Genomic DNA, 18,275 nt, shown 5'->3' on the forward strand with positions numbered 1-18,275 from the left:
GTCTTATCTTCAAAAGTTCCTCATTTAGAACTCCACCTCTTCCCACCCCTTTTCAGAAAATATGATAAATTAATGATCATCAAATCATTGCACAATAAATTTTGTAAAGGAAGACAAAAGTCTTTGTAATATTATATAGTTAAGATGTTGGTTTAGTTCTAACTTGGCAATTAAGTAGTTGAAAGTTTGCAAAAGCTTTGTCATTCTTCCTTAGATAGTTCATTTTACTTCAGTTAGTAACACCAAATGCAGAAATACAGTGAAGTAAAATGCATTCAATATTTTTCTGTATATAGAGAGAGAATTTAGAAGACAAAAGTATCACAAAAATAATTGCTCACTTATCAAAAACCAGAGTTGAGAAAGAGAAGAAAACTGTGGGGGAAAACAAACATGGAGATGCCTCTAGATTGGGAAAATAATTGAGCATGTTATGTTATCCAATCTGTTTTTGTCCAATTATGCCCATTTCTTTTTCAAAAACAGCTGTAACTACCTAGCAGCCACAATATGCTAATTTTTGGCCCCAATTGTTCCCATGTGCCCTGCTCTTTTCTTTCTCTCACCTGTCAACCCAATCTCCTTCCTAATTAGGCCATAACATGAGTCTCAGTTTTTTCTCTTTCAACCATTATGTTTTCTTTAGATGCTTTTAATGATGATAGATACAATAAACCAATATTCACTCTATGTAACTTTTCTCATTCTACTTTCCAAGCATAAAGAAACAGGCAAAAATCTGAGGAGTTGTTTGAATTTAACCCCTCTATTGAACCAGAACTTCCTGTTTGGGATGATAAAGGAGTTGATGTCGATGAAGAGAATGGCGGTGATGATAATTCGGATACTGACGAAGGAGATGTGGATAACAAAACTGGCTTGAAAATGAACAAAGCATGCCTTAAACCAGGATTGAAAATCCAGTCATGAACATCCCAATATACTTCTATCCTTACTTTGTTGAGATGAATCGATTCGTTCCCTCTGAATTTCCACTGCAAATGCTTCACATGAATGAACAATTTCCCATCTATCCTTATCTCCATTTCTGGATCAACCCCATCGATAGAAATTCCGCTACTGTTAATCCTGTTCTTGCACTCAATTGAGATCTCATGCATTCTACCCTTATCATGGAACTTAACTCTTGTTAAAAACTTCTTCTTGCCAAAAACATGTTCTTTTCTTGATACAAGAATTGGCTCAATCAGTGCTGGCCTGCAGCCTGTCTTTCTATAAGCATCTTTCTTCAAATCACCAAGAAGCAGAATAACTTCCTCATCACAAACCACAGCTACATAATACTCTGAGCTTGGCTCTGTCTCACCATTAAATTTAGCAGCCTTAAGATCCCAGAATATATCAACTGGCTTACTGTCCACAAGAAAATGCTTTGAACCTTGTTTCCTCCAGAAGTACCAAGGCTTTAGCTCCACCTTGCAAGTATACTGTCCATCTCCACTTGACCCATCTACTGACACTGATAAACCATGTAGCAACAAATTCTTGCACCAAGTAACTGTGATTAACCTGCACTGGTCAGCGATTTTCGTCCGATAAACGGACATAAAAATGCTTTGCCCTGACCTAGTTACTGCAGCATGATCATCTGATAACTTTTCCCCTGCTGAAAAACAAGCAGGGATTGAATCTTGCATCATTTAGTTGATGAATCTTGATTGACTAACTCAAAGTGCCTATCAGAAAAGGATAATAAAGAAGTAGTATAGTTTTATTTTTGAAATGAGTATTGGCATAGGGAAAGAATCCTAGATATTAAATGTTTGTAAGTAACAGATGCCTCCAGAGGTGATCTTGGCAGCATTGATGAAATACAATAATAAAAAAATATGTATCTGAACTGGCAAATAGATGGCAAGATGAATGAGAGTGAGTGAAAGAGCAACCCCTTTTTATATTCAATTATCTAATGTTTTTCTTTCCTTTCATTTTTCTATTATTTATTAATACTGTAGTAGCTTTCTTGGTTAGACCCCATTTCCTTTTTAAATGCTTTTCAAAAAGACAACTTTTTTTGAACCCATGGTAGACTTGATTATGTCACAGTTAAAATACTTACTTCCATGCAATGGTGAAAAAGCAGAGAAGTCTTCTTCACCAGATCTTAAGTTAGTAGATCTTTATGCATACAAATGACCAGTCAAAACCAAAAAATGGAGTTCCCAATGAATGATTCTTCACATTCTTTTACACTTCCTTCGAGATGTCTAAATGACATTATTTGAGTTTATTCGTTAAGAAAATAATGATTGACGAGATTATTTTACCATATTATCCTTATTAGAGGTAAAACATGGAAGGAATAATTATATTTTTTTGATATGTGAAAAACTAAAAATCGACAAATACTTAGTTGGAATAGTAAATCAGTAAAAGCAAATCGATGGAATATTTCTCATTTTATAAGTTCAAAGACAAAATTAATTATTTCTTCTTATTTTAGCCTCAGTACTTCCTCCGTTTTTTATTATTTGTCATGACTTCTATTTTTAAAATCAAACTGTAAGAACTTTGACTAACATTTTAAGATGCATTTTTTCATCATATTGATATGCAAAAAAATTGCAATTTATAGTACTTTTCATATAGTTTTTGAATATCTAATTTTTTTTGTTTAAAATATCGAATTAATGTAATCTTATTTAACTTTGAAAATTAATCAAATTAACTTTCGAAAAGTGTAAAATGACAAATAAAAGTGAACAGAGGGAGTACTAGTTATTTTCAAAGACTACGAATACCTTAATTATGAGCAAACGACACGTAAATATTCAATGTAAAAAGATTACACATTTTAAGACATAAATATTGAGTAAACCCTTCTATTCCTTTGAACTCTTGTATATCCACTTGTCCTAAATAATTATTTTTTTGGTGCAATAATTTGAATGATTCAGAGTTGAAGAAGTTAATTTGAAGATAAAAGAGGAATCTAGGTAGGGGAGTGAAACAAAGCAGAATGAGTCAGTGTAATTAGGTGAAAGTGTTTTCAGATCTGGTCCAACTCAATCTTCTTTTGTTCCTTAGCTTCAAGACAAAAGGAAAATGGGAGCAAAATAACAAATAGACTCATCATCATCATGTGTTGGATCTCTAGTGAAAACGAATCATCATTCATGAATTTAAGATTTTTATTTAGTACAAGTCCCAATATTTAATATTATACTAGTAGTCATTAACACTTGTATACTTAGATTAATTAAAATTAATGAAAAGTTTAATACAAAGGGAAACATCATCTAATCATTATATATTTTCCCATAAAACGTGATTATTGTTCTAATAAATTTGAACTGTCATGTTGCCTTTTTACATCAAACTGCTCCTGCATTTAATAGTGAATATTTGGTTAGGTAGCATAAGATATTGCTCCCTCAAAAAGTCTTTTTTAGAAAGAAAATAGTGTCCAAAATATTTATCAATTTAGGAAATTAAGTAGACACTAATTTAGTTTTCAATTCGACCTAGTCCTTAATAAATATAGAGAGATTAATGGTGAAAAAAGTCCTGTTAAATTGATATTAACAATAAATCACACTAGTTTACTGAAATTATCTCTCTTTAGTTAATCTAATTAAGATGAATTTAAGCTGCTAGGGTGACTGAATTATTGAGCAGGTAATCTCGTCTCAAGTTAAAAAAAATCCACATATTTTAACGATAAGCCCACAAGTGTAGAGCGAACACTCATGTGTGAATAGTGGATGTGGTTCCATCATCCATTTGTCAACAACAAAAAAAAATTATAGAGGACATTAGCCAAACAAATAGGTCCTTACAACTTACATACAACAAAGCCTTTGAAGACAATACCTTAAAGCAATTTCCAAATAACTTTACTTGCTTCTAATGGCTCCACCTTATTCGTACAATCAGAAATTTCAAACGCAAAAACCATAACTTTAACAAAATATAATGTCGAAATCTGCAAGTTTTGAGCAATATGTGAAAGTTTGGCCTAATAAGTAATAAGATCAAGTCCAACCAACAAATACCAAATACAATACCCAATACCAAAATTTGAATAACGTTGGGCCAAATATTTCAGTGAGAAGGGATGATGTCTGACAGTCTGGCCCATTTATGTTACTGTAGTGTCCATATATATAGCCCAATAGCATCATCTTTCTTTTTGAGTTTTTCATCCGATGTCAGGACTCCATATTAAAACTAAACTCTAGATTGCCCACGGTAGGACTCATACGAAGGTGACGTTCTAATCAGAATTTTCTCTATACCTAGAACTCACCCCGAGACCTTTGATTAAAAGGTTATATACCTAGAACTCAACTCGATACCTGTAATTAAAGGTGAAATAGTCTCATCAATTCACTAATACCTATTTGGTCCAATAACATCATATATTTGATCAGCTTGCACAACCAAACTAGAACGAAAAGGACAGCTAAGAGTGCCTTCTGCCGTACAGGAAACTGCTTCCTTTTTCTGCTTTTATATGCTTCAATCCTCTTTTGTTTGTTCAAATACATACGGCATTTAGGAGTTTCCAAATACAATGTAGTAGTAGTTGTTGAAAAATGAAACAGTCATACTCGATGGTTAATGAAATAGGTAATCTTTTTATATGGACTTGATCAATCTTTCTCTCTAAAGGTAAATTTATAAGCAAACATTGGGGGCACGCGAATCCGTGCTCTTTTCATAGAACTAAGTATTTTCCGTGTATATTTTCTAAAAAAATTAGCATCATATTATTATGCTGACACCTATGCTATAAAAAGATTAAATGATATACTTACTTATTCTAGAAATCCTAGATTTGACATTGCTCTGTTAGGTTTTGAGATTGAGTTAGGTTCCACATTCATTTCTTTACATAGTTTCTGAGTATGACACATGCTCCAAACATTCAAACCCTAGACATAAAAAAGTGTCACATAATAGTTGCAGTCATTATCAGGAGATTCAAACCAAACAGGCACATGTAGTGTTGCGTAATACATGTTGGGACTTTGGAACAAGTTCCTCCTAACAGCCTACAAGAAAATGGCCTACCTCATTTCCTTCCCAAGAATAATCAATATATGACTTTGTGCGGCGAATTATTCCATTATGTGATAATGACATCCATTTCATTCACAAAAAATCATATTCTAATCTCTTTTATTTGCCTTTTTATTTCATCTAAATGCTATTTAATTGTCCCACCCAAAACACCACCTGAAAGGCTATGAAGTAGTCTACTGATCATATCTTTATACCCTAACGACCTCGTTTGGAATCAAAATTATATTGTTTTTTTGGTATTTGAAATTTACTGATTTGAATAATTTAGATTTACATAAAGAAAAACTTGATTACTTTATTAGAAAATTCTCCATTTCAACGTTTGAATTTGAGACCACTTATTCATACTCGATGACAGTAACAAATAACAACATTATTTTCTGTCATACTTGTTAAATGTTAAAGCAAATATAACTTTTTAATGCACAGCGTCGGTGAATTAATTTCTTTTATGAGAAAAGCCATGTGGTAACAGCTCTTATTAGTTGTGAGCATTTATCTCATCATGAGTGCATTAATTCTTTTTTTCTTTTAAAAAAAGAAATAAGAAAACAGATGCTTGTAAATGAAACAACTGAGAATGGAGCACTGAAAAATCCAGTGAAGAAAACGTTAATATACAACCCAATTATTTTGGTTAGCACATGTCAATGTTCCCTAGCTTTTCCTATATTCTAATTAACTTAATTGCTATAAACTTTGGCTTAACATTGTTTTTGTTTTTTATATATATAGGAGTTACTGATAAAAGTTTGTGAGGGTGATATATCTACCTATATTCATCAATTTGATATTGATATAATAATAAGTTTGAATAAGTATTTTCCTTCGTAATTTTGAGTTAACTTTACTTCTAGATGGCTTATAATAAAGAAATTTTGATCTCTTAGTGTTTTATACGGCTTCTTTAACTCTACCAAAGCCATTATAATTTTTATAATTTTTCAATTCCGTAAAAATAGCTATAATTTTTTATAAAATAGGAAACTAGACTACCAAAGTACATTGGTAATCAAATTATTTTAGATGTCATTTGCAGTTTCAATCCTTATTTAGTGTTGGTTTTCAATTTGCATCCCTCGTAATATTAATTTTTTTTATAGCATTATTTTTTATCATTTTGTATTGTAATATTCTACAAATTATGCGCATGCATAACTTCAGTTTTAGAAGAACATATGATGCACTAACATGCATAAGTTCGATTGTTAAAGGACAAAAATTAAAAATCAGTCTGTCTGAAAGATAAAAATTAAAGATCAGTCTGTTTGAAAGACAAAAATTAAGAACCAATTCATTTGATGAGAAATCAATTTTATGATATTTTTTTCATATTCAATCTAACTCAATAAAGTAATATGTTTGACAAGAAAAAAGATAGATGGATTGATTGATTATTTTTAAGGTTTTGATAATCCCTAATGTTTTTGTGAGTTATATACAATATCATATAAGTAGAGATAATTATACTCTCGAGTCTTGCCTGAAAAAAATGGAATTTCCTTGGCCTAGCTGGGCTAACTTTAAGTTAAATAAAATCTCTATCATTCTCCAATAAAAATCAAACTTATATTGCTTTCATGTCCAAATTATGCTCAAATTACATCTTTTTGTAATGCATGTATCTTCGTAGAAAACTTCATTATTAATTTATAAGTTGACTATATTCCTTTTCAATGTCCTCACGACTCCATATTATAATTGGTGCTCTTCACAAGTTGAAGAATATAATTTGTCGAACTTATAAATCAAATATCCATCACTAGTATCTAACTTTAAAAACAATAAAAGTTTCTAAAGGTTAAACATCTGCATACGCAATTTGAATAAGAATACATAAATCTATTAACGCGAAATATTTTGTGCATCAGATTATTCTACTCTGACTTTTTCCTCACAATTTAATTTGAAAATCAATAAACTTTCTTGTTCACATCATAATCGACTAAATTTAAGTGTATCCACCATCAATAGTAAAATATTTATTCATATTAATTTTGTGTCACATTTTCTTAAAAACACTTTAAAATTTGAAAATAATTTAATTTAAACTTCTCATATTACCATTACTGATGAACTTTTTTGGTCAAATAATTATAATAAAATATTTATTCAGAAGTCTTCTTCTTCAAATTACTTTCATATAAATTATGAATATGATGTGTTTGACAAATGAGGATATCTACGTACTACAAATATCTTATTATGTAGAGATAAAACGCTTACCTCACATCTACTACTTTCTGCCTAAATCGTGATCATTTCTTTTTTTGGTATAATCCGTGTAGTAATGTATATTAAATTAAATTATACCTTATAAATTAAGATCCAAGAATAAAACATAATACTCTTATGTTGGCCCTTAGGCAGGTGGAACTAGACGAAAAAATGAGCACTTACTTGGCTGTATTTGCCACAAGTGTGCAACTTTAAAATTCAAAAAAAAGCAAATTTGAGGATCCAACTCCATTGACTTTCCATAAGTATCCACACATTAATTTTTTTTTTCATAAGCTTCCAGAGTTGACTAATAAAAAAATAAGGTAAATAAGAGTAATACAAAATCGAAAAAAAGGAAAAAATCGAAGAGTCCGTCGGTCACAATCAGTTAAGCCGATTCCCTCCGTTTATACGTTTCAGAATCAGAAATCACAACCACCTTTTTCCTTCTTTTCTCAACCTTCCTTTTTTTCCTTTACACGATTCCTCACTCACCAAAACCTACGTAAAGTCCTATATACTGCGTATCTGAAGGACAACAGAGTAATCAAAATTGTTGCTGAATTGTGGATGTTACTGTAGAAATTGGGAGATCTTTTTTGACTGATTTGATTCAATTGAAGAGCTAGGGTTCTGGATTTTGTGTCATTTCGATTCATTGATCGAAGAGAATGCAGCAGGATTCAGTGTCGGAGCAGGAACCGGATGAATCTGAATCTGAGCCCGACTTCGTGGAGCTCGATCCTACTGGTCGTTACGGACGGGTCAGTTCTCACTATTTAGAAACTGATTTTACTGTTTTTTTTTTTTAGTTTAATTTCATAGAAAGTTTGGATATTTATGTGCTGGTGATAAAATTGTTACATTTACTGTTAAACATGATAATGTTATTCTGAATTTGAGTCATGGAGTTGATTCTCTTTGTGTTATGCAGTACAAAGAGGTTCTGGGAAAAGGAGCATTTAAGAAAGTGTATCCTTTATCAAACACCTTTGCATGTGTATGATTTTTTTACTTATATGTTTGTTGTGAAGTGCTGTGTTGTCGATTCTTTGACTTACGAATGGGAAATAGATATCGAGCGTTTGATGAATTGGAAGGAATAGAAGTAGCTTGGAATCAGGTTAAAGTTGCTGATCTCTTGAGGAATGAAGTGGACTTGGAGCGTCTTTATTCTGAAGTTCATTTGCTTAAAACCCTCAAGCACAAGAATATCATCAAATTTTACAACTCTTGGGTTGACACAAAGACTGAGAATATCAACATCATTACTGAAATATTCACTTCTGGGAATTTAAGACAGTATGTGATATTTGTGTTTTCTTCTTCTTTCTTCTGTCATTTGCTCAATGCCTCCTCTCTAGGTAAGGTCATATTATGATGAGCTCATTGTGTACGACTATGCAGATACCGCAAAAAACATAAGAAGGTTGATTTGCGAGCACTCAAGAATTGGTCTCGGCAGATATTGGAGGGACTTTCATATCTACATGGTCACGACCCTCCAGTTATTCATCGTGATCTTAAGTGTGATAATCTTTTTGTCAATGGTAACCAAGGGGAGGTGAAAATTGGTGACTTGGGACTCGCAGCAATTCTTCGTAAGGCTCGTTCAGCTCATAGTGTCATTGGTAAAGTCTTAGTTCACTTTGCTAACTTTTGCATCTATCCTAGACTGTTATTGTTAGTGTCATTCAGATGGTCCTTTAATTTTACCAGTGCAATTCGATATTCAATCTCAGGTACTCCAGAATTCATGGCACCAGAGCTTTATGAGGAGGAATATAATGAGCTAGTAGATATCTATGCTTTTGGCATGTGCTTGCTGGAGCTGGTAACTTTTGAGTATCCATATGTTGAGTGTACGAATGCTGCCCAGATATATAAGAAAGTAACATCAGTAAGAATTCTTGTCTTTCTTGCGCATCTATTATGTTCTCTGTTTCCTTGTGTCCTCAAACTTTACCACTACATGCTTCACATAGTAGGAACAGAAACTGCATAAATGGCTGTCCAGTTTCCAGCATTTTTATTCTTAAACTGCTGAGCTGAGAAACCAAAGGCGCCTAAGCATACATCAGTTAGATTCCTCGCCATGGTGATGGTGACAAAGGCACTTCCTCAGTTTATATGGTAGTTGAGATGAGGCTGAAGAAGAGAGAGAAAAGTTTGGTAGTTGAGGTAATGTCTATGAGGGGAAGAAGACATCAGTCTAAACCTTTGATACAAGACAACCATCAAAAGCGAATACATGAGCATAGTAAAGTGTCACGTCCCGCCAATTCTCGCCAATTCTCAGTAAGATTTTGCATCCGAATAGGCGCGGAAGAGTCTAGAAGTTGTGGAGAGGTTTATAGAAAACTCTAGAAGCCCCTAGATATTTCAAGAAGACTCTAGAAGAACTTGGAAGCTTTTTTGGAAAGCTTTGGAGAGTCCTAGAAATGTATAGAGAGTTCTAGAAGAACTAAATATTTTCTAGGGAAGCCTTAGAATTCTATAGGCTAGTAGAGAATTCTAGAACATGGATCAAAGTGTAAATATTCAGGGACTTGTGTAATAACTTTTATTATTTACATTTTAGCCCCTAGGAAGTAGTATAAATAGGAGGACTCTCATTTGTAAATCATCCACCAAAGTTGTAAGCAATCTTTCAAGCAATATAAAGCCTCCTTCCAAATAAGTGAAAAGAAATCCAATTCAAAAAAAGATAAATAGAATAAGTGAAAGGAAGCGAAAATACAATATAGGAATTCATAGAGATACTCAATCCACCATGACCTTAATTACTCTACACCAAGGCATCTGATATTTGCTTCTTCTGTGTTTAATAATATATGAATCCATTGAGGGACTCATTAATGGTGTTGACAGCTCTCTTGAGATGCTTAAATCTTGAACCTCGGTGATGTATACGTTCAAGGCCTGATGCACATTATACCAAGCGATATCATCCGACCCGCTTAGTTTGAAATATCTTTTGTGAAATTATTGACTAAAGTATGTTATCTTCGATTTTTAGTTTGTTTTTGTAAGTTACATATTTTTGCTTCTGGATTTGTCAGTGTTTAAATCTCTGTTTGCCATCAAAGACGGTTTGGTGTTGCCTCACGCTGTGGGGTGGTGATGAGTGTGTGAGTGAGTGTTACTCACTGCTCTTTCGGTCTTCGTGTTCTCTATTAATTTATTTACTTTGTTTTTAATTTGTTGGAAGGGTGATAACCAAAGGCAAATCCAAAATTTGAAATTTCCACGTGCCACATCACTTTGAATCCTAATAAAGTAAAAAATGATTTGTTTTATCCATTTTTGCATTCAAGTTAGATTATTCGTCTTCTCGATCTATCTCTACATTGCTTATTGAAATGCAATAGGCAATGTAGGAATTGGCAAATGTTGCATTTACAGATTATCATGGACAATACATCATACTTTTTCCAATAAAATGGAAGGCACTCTATTGAAGCTTTATGAATCTGTAGGTATACTGAAATTATGACTTCCATTTCTAATAGCTAATATGTTTAAAACAATATTTTATCCGTCCTAGACAAGTACCTGAAAGCATTGTGATTGAACTACTTGAAGATAATTGTCATATTTCTTGTGATAACACCAAAGCAGGGAATTCTCAAGGAATTTCAACTTTCTATAGAAGTCTACAATTGTCAATTTTCCCCAAAAGAAACCGCTCTCCCTTGGGAATTTCTATCTTAGTGTCAATTTGATTATTTACCATTGAAGGATAAATAAATTCCTTAACTTGCTATCATCAACTGCTTTATATAGACCCAAGCCCATTTGAGATCAAATTCTCTCTCTTTGGTAGAATATTCTAGTCTCTTTAACAAAGATAAAATATCCAGAAACTATGTATGTAATTCAATTATATTTGTTTGAATGATGTACCCTGATGTGTCATAAACATTTTGCTATTTGTATATGTCAAAATAAATATTAAATTTAACTGGTATGTGGACTTGGTCAAGACTTCTCTGATTGTCTTAATAAATACATCGTACCATTTAGTTTGTTTATCCAGAAACATGTGTTTTTTTTCCATTTGTAGACGTGTCATAAATTAGAAATGATTTAGATATATATAATCATAAGTAACACAAAATGTTGAATGTGCTTAAACATAGTTGGAACTCAAAGCAATATTACTTTTTTCCTTTTTCTTCTTTTTTTTTTTACTTTTTATTTTTACAACGATGGTGTCTAGGCCAGCTTGCACCAACCTCGACTATTCCACAGCTACCTGTTACTCTCACAAGCACAAATATCGCGAAACTTGGTTTAGGCAGAATGAGAAGAAATACCTAGTGTTTTTCGCCTTTGAGCCAAAGTCTTCAGCCCGTAAGTAATTAGAGATTGAACAAGTCAAATGATAGAGTGACAGATGTGGGCATAACGATAAGGGTGGTACTGAAAAGAAGGAAAATATTCTCTTGTACTAAACCAGAAAAGCCAAAAGAAACATTTAGAAAGAAAGCTTGGGCTGTGTCCGGGATTGCTATTTTTTTTTCTTTTCCTTGTGATGATCGGGCACTTTCAGTGCTTAGCTCAGGTTACCCTACTCCTTCCATCTGTCTCTCACTTCCATCTCAAAATATTATCCACTTCCCTCAAGTAAAATATTGTTTCTTTACCTTCATAGCATTTTGATAATTTATTGCTTTAAAGGGATAAGCGACCTCCTTATAGAATCTCAAACTTATCACTGATTGTGGGCCTACTTTCTCTCTGAAACACTAAATTTCTACTCTACTATAAAAAATTAACACTTAATATAAAGGGTTAGAGGGAAGTAATTTGTTTTTATATATGTGATTATGACTCAAAGAAAAGCCAGGAAGCTTACACATTGATTTTCATTGTTTGGCAGCTAAAATATACGATAGGCAATATGTTAGTCTACTTTTTGATTCTTTATTTTTACTTTTTGGGATGCTATTGGTAGTGGTCCTACATTGAGGATTTCATTCTGAGTGTTAGTTGACAAAATTAATTCATGACTGTAATTTTGATATTTATGGATTGATCTAAGGATATATATGTTCAGAGTTGTTTTTATTGACATTTGATTTCTTGGACCAGTTTTTCAATTTTTAATGCTAAAATTTATACCTGCCATCCTTGAAGGGAATTAGGCCTGCATCACTGGCAAAAGTAAAGGATCCTGGAGTTAAAGCATTTATAGAAAAATGTATAGCAAAAGTTTCTGAGCGTCTGTCTGCTAAGGAACTATTGATGGACCCCTTTCTCCGGTCAGATGATGATTCTGCAAGCATATCTAGATCCTTGAGTTCCCACCCCATACATGCAGGTAACTATATAATTGCAACTACACACGGATATGTTTGGAGCATGTTGACACTTCTGGGATCTTGCAGATAAGAGTGATGATGACAGTGGAAGAAGTCCTCAGGACCATGTGCCTGAAGGAAGCAGAGATTTCACAGTACAGGGCCAACGGAAGGACCTAAACACAATTTTTCTCAAACTGCGAATAACTGACTCTACAGGTTATGCCTTGTTCCTTATTTCTCCACCAAACTAAGATGATTCACTTCAGTAGCTTGACATTTTCCCTGTATCTCAGGTCATATTAGGAATATTCATTTCCCCTTTGATATTGAAGTTGATACAGCAAATGCTGTTGCTAGTGAAATGGTTGAAGAGTTGGACCTGACAGATCAAGACGTCTCTGCTATTGCTGATATGATTGATTCAGAAATCCGGTCATATATCCCAGATTGGGCACCAAAACAATGTTCTAGCAATGACATCGCAGATGAAGTTGCTCCTTCTGAGAGCAGTGAAGCTCGTGAAGTTGCTCCTTCTGAGAGCAGTACCTTTGGAGCTTGTGATGATGTTTCCCCTTCAACAATGAACTCCACTCTTTCTGGCGGTCTTATGTTGGAAAGACTTCCTTCAGGTCGTAAGTACTGGTCTGATTCACCAAAAACAACCAGTTGTGCGAGCTCTCCACTCAGACTGGGTCCTTCAAACCTGTCACAGGCAGATTCACCAATTCCCGAAAGTAGCTGGACTGAAGAAAACGGACTATCATCTATCAGCCACAAAGAGGGAAGCAGCTCAGGTGATGGTGCCTTTGAGCATGAAGAGAGTGAAACTGAAAATGATATTGATGAAGAGGCTGGTGTGATTCCTGAACCAAACTCAAGTGATAATAAGCAATCTGCTGATTTAACTTCCGAGACTGAGCATCATTCGTCAGGGCAAAGAAAAACTCATTGCAGCAACAAATGTTCAGATGACATTGGAGATATTGTGGAGAAACTTGAGACGCTGGTACATGAGCAGCGTAAGGAGCTTGATGCGCTCAGAGAGAAACATGACTTGGTTATCACAGATGTTATAAGCAAACTTCCTCCTGAGATACGCAATGGAGTGCTTGCTATGTGTGGTCACAAACTATCTTTCAATAGTCTACGAAACGAAAGAGGCTGCTCCAGTACAAACTCTGAAGGCCCAAGCTCCTCTTTGAAAATGTAAGTGTTACCGTCTTATTATTTGCTATTGAACTGTGGATATAACTAAAGGTTGTTCTTTGATTATGCCAATCATGTTACTTTTGATTGACTGTTACTATCAATCATGTTACTTATCCTTAAAGGTTTCAAGATGTTCCAGAATGCTGAAGAACTTTAGAGTTGCTGGCAATGGTTACATGGAAAATTCAGTAGCTGGAAGTGTTTTGAATGGACCTAGTTTTAGACGCTGTTTCAGCTCTGTCAAGGAAAACATCAGTTCAGGATTGGGAATTGCCGTAATTTTGAAAGAGGAAGCGGGAGAATGATCTGTCAGTGAGCGGTGCTTCAATTAGCCTTAGGTGAGTTTATTGTTGGAGAACATATTCAATTTTATGTTTGCCATGACATAGACGAAGTGATCCCTTAGTCCTTTGGAAGATCTCGTTGACCCAGCTGAAACGGATTTAATATCTCATATTCATGAATGAGATGCTACGAGCTGCAGCCACAATAGGTCCTTACATTTTCGTGGAGTGTATACTTGTATATATTTACATTTGTAATTAGCAAATATTAATTGGTTTGAAATCAGGCGAGATATAACCTTCACATGTCTTTTAATTTTATCAATGATGTTCTATAAACCTGTAAAGAAGTACATTCATTGTGAGAAGATCATTGCTTGCTATTTCACCCTTGTTATTTTTACAGGATAATCTTTTGAATGGAGTAATTTGCTTTTCCTCCTTGAATCAATGAGAAATAGACACAGGTTTAAAGATATTTTGCGGTCAAATGGAAAAAAAGAAAGACAATTATTGTAATAAAGAAACGGGTGATAAAATTGCATATAATTAACGGCAATTTTTGTGTACATCAATATTGGGAAGTCTTAAATTAGAGTAGCTGAAGTAGAAACGTGGCATAAAGAGAGACTCTAACGAGTAAATCATTTTCTTTTGTTTTAGCCACAGAAATGGCCCTCACCTTCAAGACATTACTGGTGCAAAAATCACCAAAACTTATGTCATTTCTGTACTATATTGTCTAATCGTTCGACCAAGAAAATTGCAAATAGCATCTGCACCAAATTTATTGTGGTCAATGAAAACTAAATGAATCATATTCGTCTCATTTATTTAAAGTGAAAGCTTATCAACTTAAAATATAGATAAGTGAAAATAAAAATTAAATTCAGTGTCGACTTACTTTTGTATTTCTAATATCCTTAGAACCAACAAACCCCTTTATGTAATACTAAATAATTTAAAAATTGAGCATATAAAAGTCATTGGATTTCATGTGTTATCCAATGGATAGAAAAAATCCCTTTGAAAATGAGTACTATATGAGAGGCCCTATTTTTTTGCTGGCAAGGATATAATACTGTTAACTCCTCCTCTTCTCATTTCTCCCCCAATTTCTTTCAAATCCCAATCCTCACTCTTATCCTTCTCCGCCATGGCTTCAATTTCAGCAGCGGCTGCCACCGCCACTTCTTCTCCTAAGCTCCTAAACCCTTCTAATCCCCTTCTTCCTTCCGCTGCTAAACCATCTAAGCTTATCCTATCCTCTTCATTTACCCCCAACTTTTCTACCCTTCTCCTCCACTCACCCGCCGCTACTTCTCCCACCACCCACCACCAACGCCGCTTCACTGTCCGTGCTGCCCGTGGCAAATTCGAGAGGAAGAAACCCCATGTCAATATTGGTACTATTGGTCATGTTGACCATGGAAAGACTACCCTTACTGCTGCTTTAACCATGGCGCTTGCTTCTATGGGTAATTCCGCTCCCAAGAAGTATGATGAAATTGATGCCGCCCCAGAAGAGCGTGCTCGTGGGATTACTATTAATACGGCTACGGTTGAGTATGAGACTGAGAACCGACACTATGCCCACGTGGACTGCCCCGGTCACGCTGATTATGTCAAGAACATGATTACTGGTGCTGCCCAGATGGATGGAGCTATTCTTGTTGTTTCCGGTGCTGATGGCCCAATGCCACAGACCAAAGAACATATCTTGCTTGCTAAACAAGTGGGTGTTCCTAATATGGTGGTGTTTCTGAACAAACAAGATCAGGTTGATGATGAAGAGCTTCTTGAGCTTGTTGAGTTGGAGGTAAGAGAGCTTTTGTCTAGTTATGAGTTCCCTGGTGATGATATTCCTATTGTTTCTGGCTCTGCTCTTTTGGCTTTAGAGGCTTTAATGGCAAATCCTAGTATTAAGAGAGGTGAAAATGAATGGGTTGATAAGATTTTTACATTAATGGACAATGTTGATAGTTATATTCCTATTCCGCAAAGACAAACTGAGTTGCCTTTTTTGATGGCTATTGAAGATGTGTTCTCAATCACTGGTAGAGGTACAGTGGCAACAGGGAGAGTAGAGAGAGGGACTGTTAGGGTTGGAGAGACCGTTGATATTGTAGGATTAAGAGACACCAGGTCTACTACCGTGACCGGGGTTGAAATGTTTCAGAAGATTTTGGATGAAGCAATGGCTGGTGATAATGTGGGATTGTTGTTGAGAGGTATTCAGAAGATTGATATTCAGAGAGGAATGGTGTTGGCGAAACCTGGAACAATCACTCCTCACACCAAGTTTGAAGCTCTTGTGTATGTTCTGAAAAAGGAGGAGGGTGGCAGGCATTCCCCATTCTTTTCGGGGTATAGGCCTCAGTTTTACATGAGGACCACCGATGTAACTGGGAAGGTTACTTCCATTACCACTGACAAAGGGGATGAATCTAAGATGGTCATGCCTGGTGATCGTGTGAACTTGGTGGTTGAGCTCATTATGCCTGTCGCTTGTGAACAAGGGATGAGATTTGCCATCAGGGAAGGAGGAAAGACTGTTGGAGCTGGTGTCATTCAGAAAATTCTTGAGTGATCAACGAGCAGCAGCGCATTTCCACTCAAAATGGTCCGGTCCTTGTCATGCAATATTTTTAATCCCTTGTCATATATGCAACGTTTTGGTTACTTCTTTTCTTTTAGATCATAGGTTAGTTGGAGAAATCTTGTCATAAGTCAATGCTAGTGCACCTTTGCGAGTATGCTTCAATTTTTGTTTGTTTGTTTGAAAAGAAGAACATTTTGTATCTTGTGTACGTTTAGTTTCCATCAGGAAAAATCATACTTTTGATTGAAACTCAACTTAAACATGCCAATGAAATTAGGTGCATTTGATATTTGTTTTGACGAATTGATGCTGTTTGGTAACACCAAAAAAAAGAAAACTGAGATATTTTATTTTTACAACATATTTTGCTTAGAACTTGTTTAGTGATGCTTAATTGTTATTGTCAATTGTGGCTTATAATCCCCTAGTAGAAGTCTCTGTGTGTGATCAGTTGGTTCTATGTTGGAACTTGTCAGTCCTTGGTCTTTTGTGTTTAGATGCGCTATGTAGAAATTGCCCTACAAAATATGTCATTTACCTATTGCTTATTAACCTCAGAATGAGATGGTCTTTTGTCTCATCCATCATGCTTGTTCCTGTAATAATGCTCAAAACGTGCTAGCACTGGCTGTCATTTTTCATACGTAGTGCTGTAATTGTGCCTCAAAGATGTTCTCGCTGGCTATTATAACTAGCATGCGTGTTTTATACTAGGCTGAGCTAATGAATGACTGTTTTATGTCTCTGGATTTGACAGTTTTGCTTATGTCTTCTGAAAAAATAATGGATCTCGCTTTCAACCTCTAATGTTGAGTTAATCGCTTGTATGATCTGATCAAAATGAACGTCATAGCATGTAATTTGGTATATAAGTGGTGTGAGTCAAGCTGTTGAGCAGAGCTTTTCCTATGAGCCCCTACCAACTGAAGCTTTGCAGTCCTTTTGTTTTGAATCAAACATGCACAACTCCTGTTGTCACGACCCACGAATGATATAGCAACATTTTTTCAAATATTTCTAGTTAGGTGTCATTCATGATGACAAATCTTGTTAACTCCACATTTTTCTTCCGTTTCCCTGCTGCACGACTTGTGTGTCACTTGAGTTATGCCATTATTGCAAGCACAACTATTATCACTGAGGGTGCAATCAGTTTCTTTTTGCCATCTCAAGCATAACTGTTATTGCTGAACTACAAAATAGAGGGATAGGATTATTTGCAAGATGTTTGTCTTTGTGCATGAAATGTTACAGCGAACTTGCTTAGATAAGTTTCATGGATCTGCACTTTTCTGGAACATCTTTCATTTCCCCTACTTAGAATGACATTTATTTTTTGCAATGGTACCATTTGGGCAAGGAAAGATGAAAGAATGAATGAAGGTACACTACGTCTGTATTCAGCCAGAAAATGATGTTGGCTGAATGCATGTGCGATCAAGACCATTGATCTCATTACTTTTCAATGTTGGGAACATTGTTTTTCAAAGAGCTAGTTAATGTGGGATGCTACCGAATTATGATGACTGATGCTGCAAAATCTAGGCTTGAAAAAAGATGTAAAATAATGAGAATAGAGTATGCATAAATATTTCAGTTTGG

At 34.8% G+C, this 18,275-nt stretch overlaps 3 protein-coding genes across 6 annotated transcripts; 2 read left to right on the forward strand and 1 right to left on the reverse strand.

The window, feature by feature from the left end:
- Window positions 1-265: 265 nt before the first annotated feature.
- Window positions 266-1,931, reverse strand: LOC107012472. The gene has a single exon (XM_015212327.2). It carries the CDS (start codon window positions 1,659-1,661, stop codon window positions 702-704), a length of 960 nt encoding a protein of 319 aa, XP_015067813.1. The 5' UTR covers window positions 1,662-1,931; the 3' UTR covers window positions 266-701.
- Window positions 1,932-7,553: 5,622 nt separating this feature from the next.
- LOC107014314 (probable serine/threonine-protein kinase WNK3) lies at window positions 7,554-14,474 on the forward strand. Of its 4 annotated transcripts, XM_015214169.2 has the most exons (9): window positions 7,554-8,033; window positions 8,204-8,241; window positions 8,344-8,571; window positions 8,677-8,900; window positions 9,012-9,169; window positions 12,412-12,595; window positions 12,663-12,794; window positions 12,872-13,784; window positions 13,918-14,474. In XM_015214169.2, exons 1-9 carry the CDS (start codon window positions 7,941-7,943, stop codon window positions 14,090-14,092), a joined length of 2,145 nt encoding a protein of 714 aa, XP_015069655.1. In that variant the 5' UTR covers window positions 7,554-7,940; the 3' UTR covers window positions 14,093-14,474. The 4 variants fall into 4 exon arrangements, with proteins under 4 accessions (XP_015069655.1, XP_015069656.1, XP_015069652.1 ...); XM_015214170.2 differs by having other exon boundaries at window positions 8,677-9,169; window positions 13,910-14,474; XM_015214166.2 differs by having other exon boundaries at window positions 8,677-9,169.
- A 608-nt stretch (window positions 14,475-15,082) lies between these two features.
- LOC107014315 (elongation factor TuA, chloroplastic) lies at window positions 15,083-16,976 on the forward strand. The gene has a single exon (XM_015214171.1). The coding sequence runs from the start codon at window positions 15,228-15,230 to the stop codon at window positions 16,659-16,661; it is 1,434 nt and encodes a 477-aa protein (XP_015069657.1). The 5' UTR covers window positions 15,083-15,227; the 3' UTR covers window positions 16,662-16,976.
- The last annotated feature ends 1,299 nt before the right edge of the window (window positions 16,977-18,275 follow it).

Source organism: Solanum pennellii, chromosome 3 (assembly GCF_001406875.1).
Source record: "Solanum pennellii chromosome 3, SPENNV200".
NCBI classification, from domain to species: Eukaryota; Viridiplantae; Streptophyta; class Magnoliopsida; order Solanales; family Solanaceae; genus Solanum; species Solanum pennellii.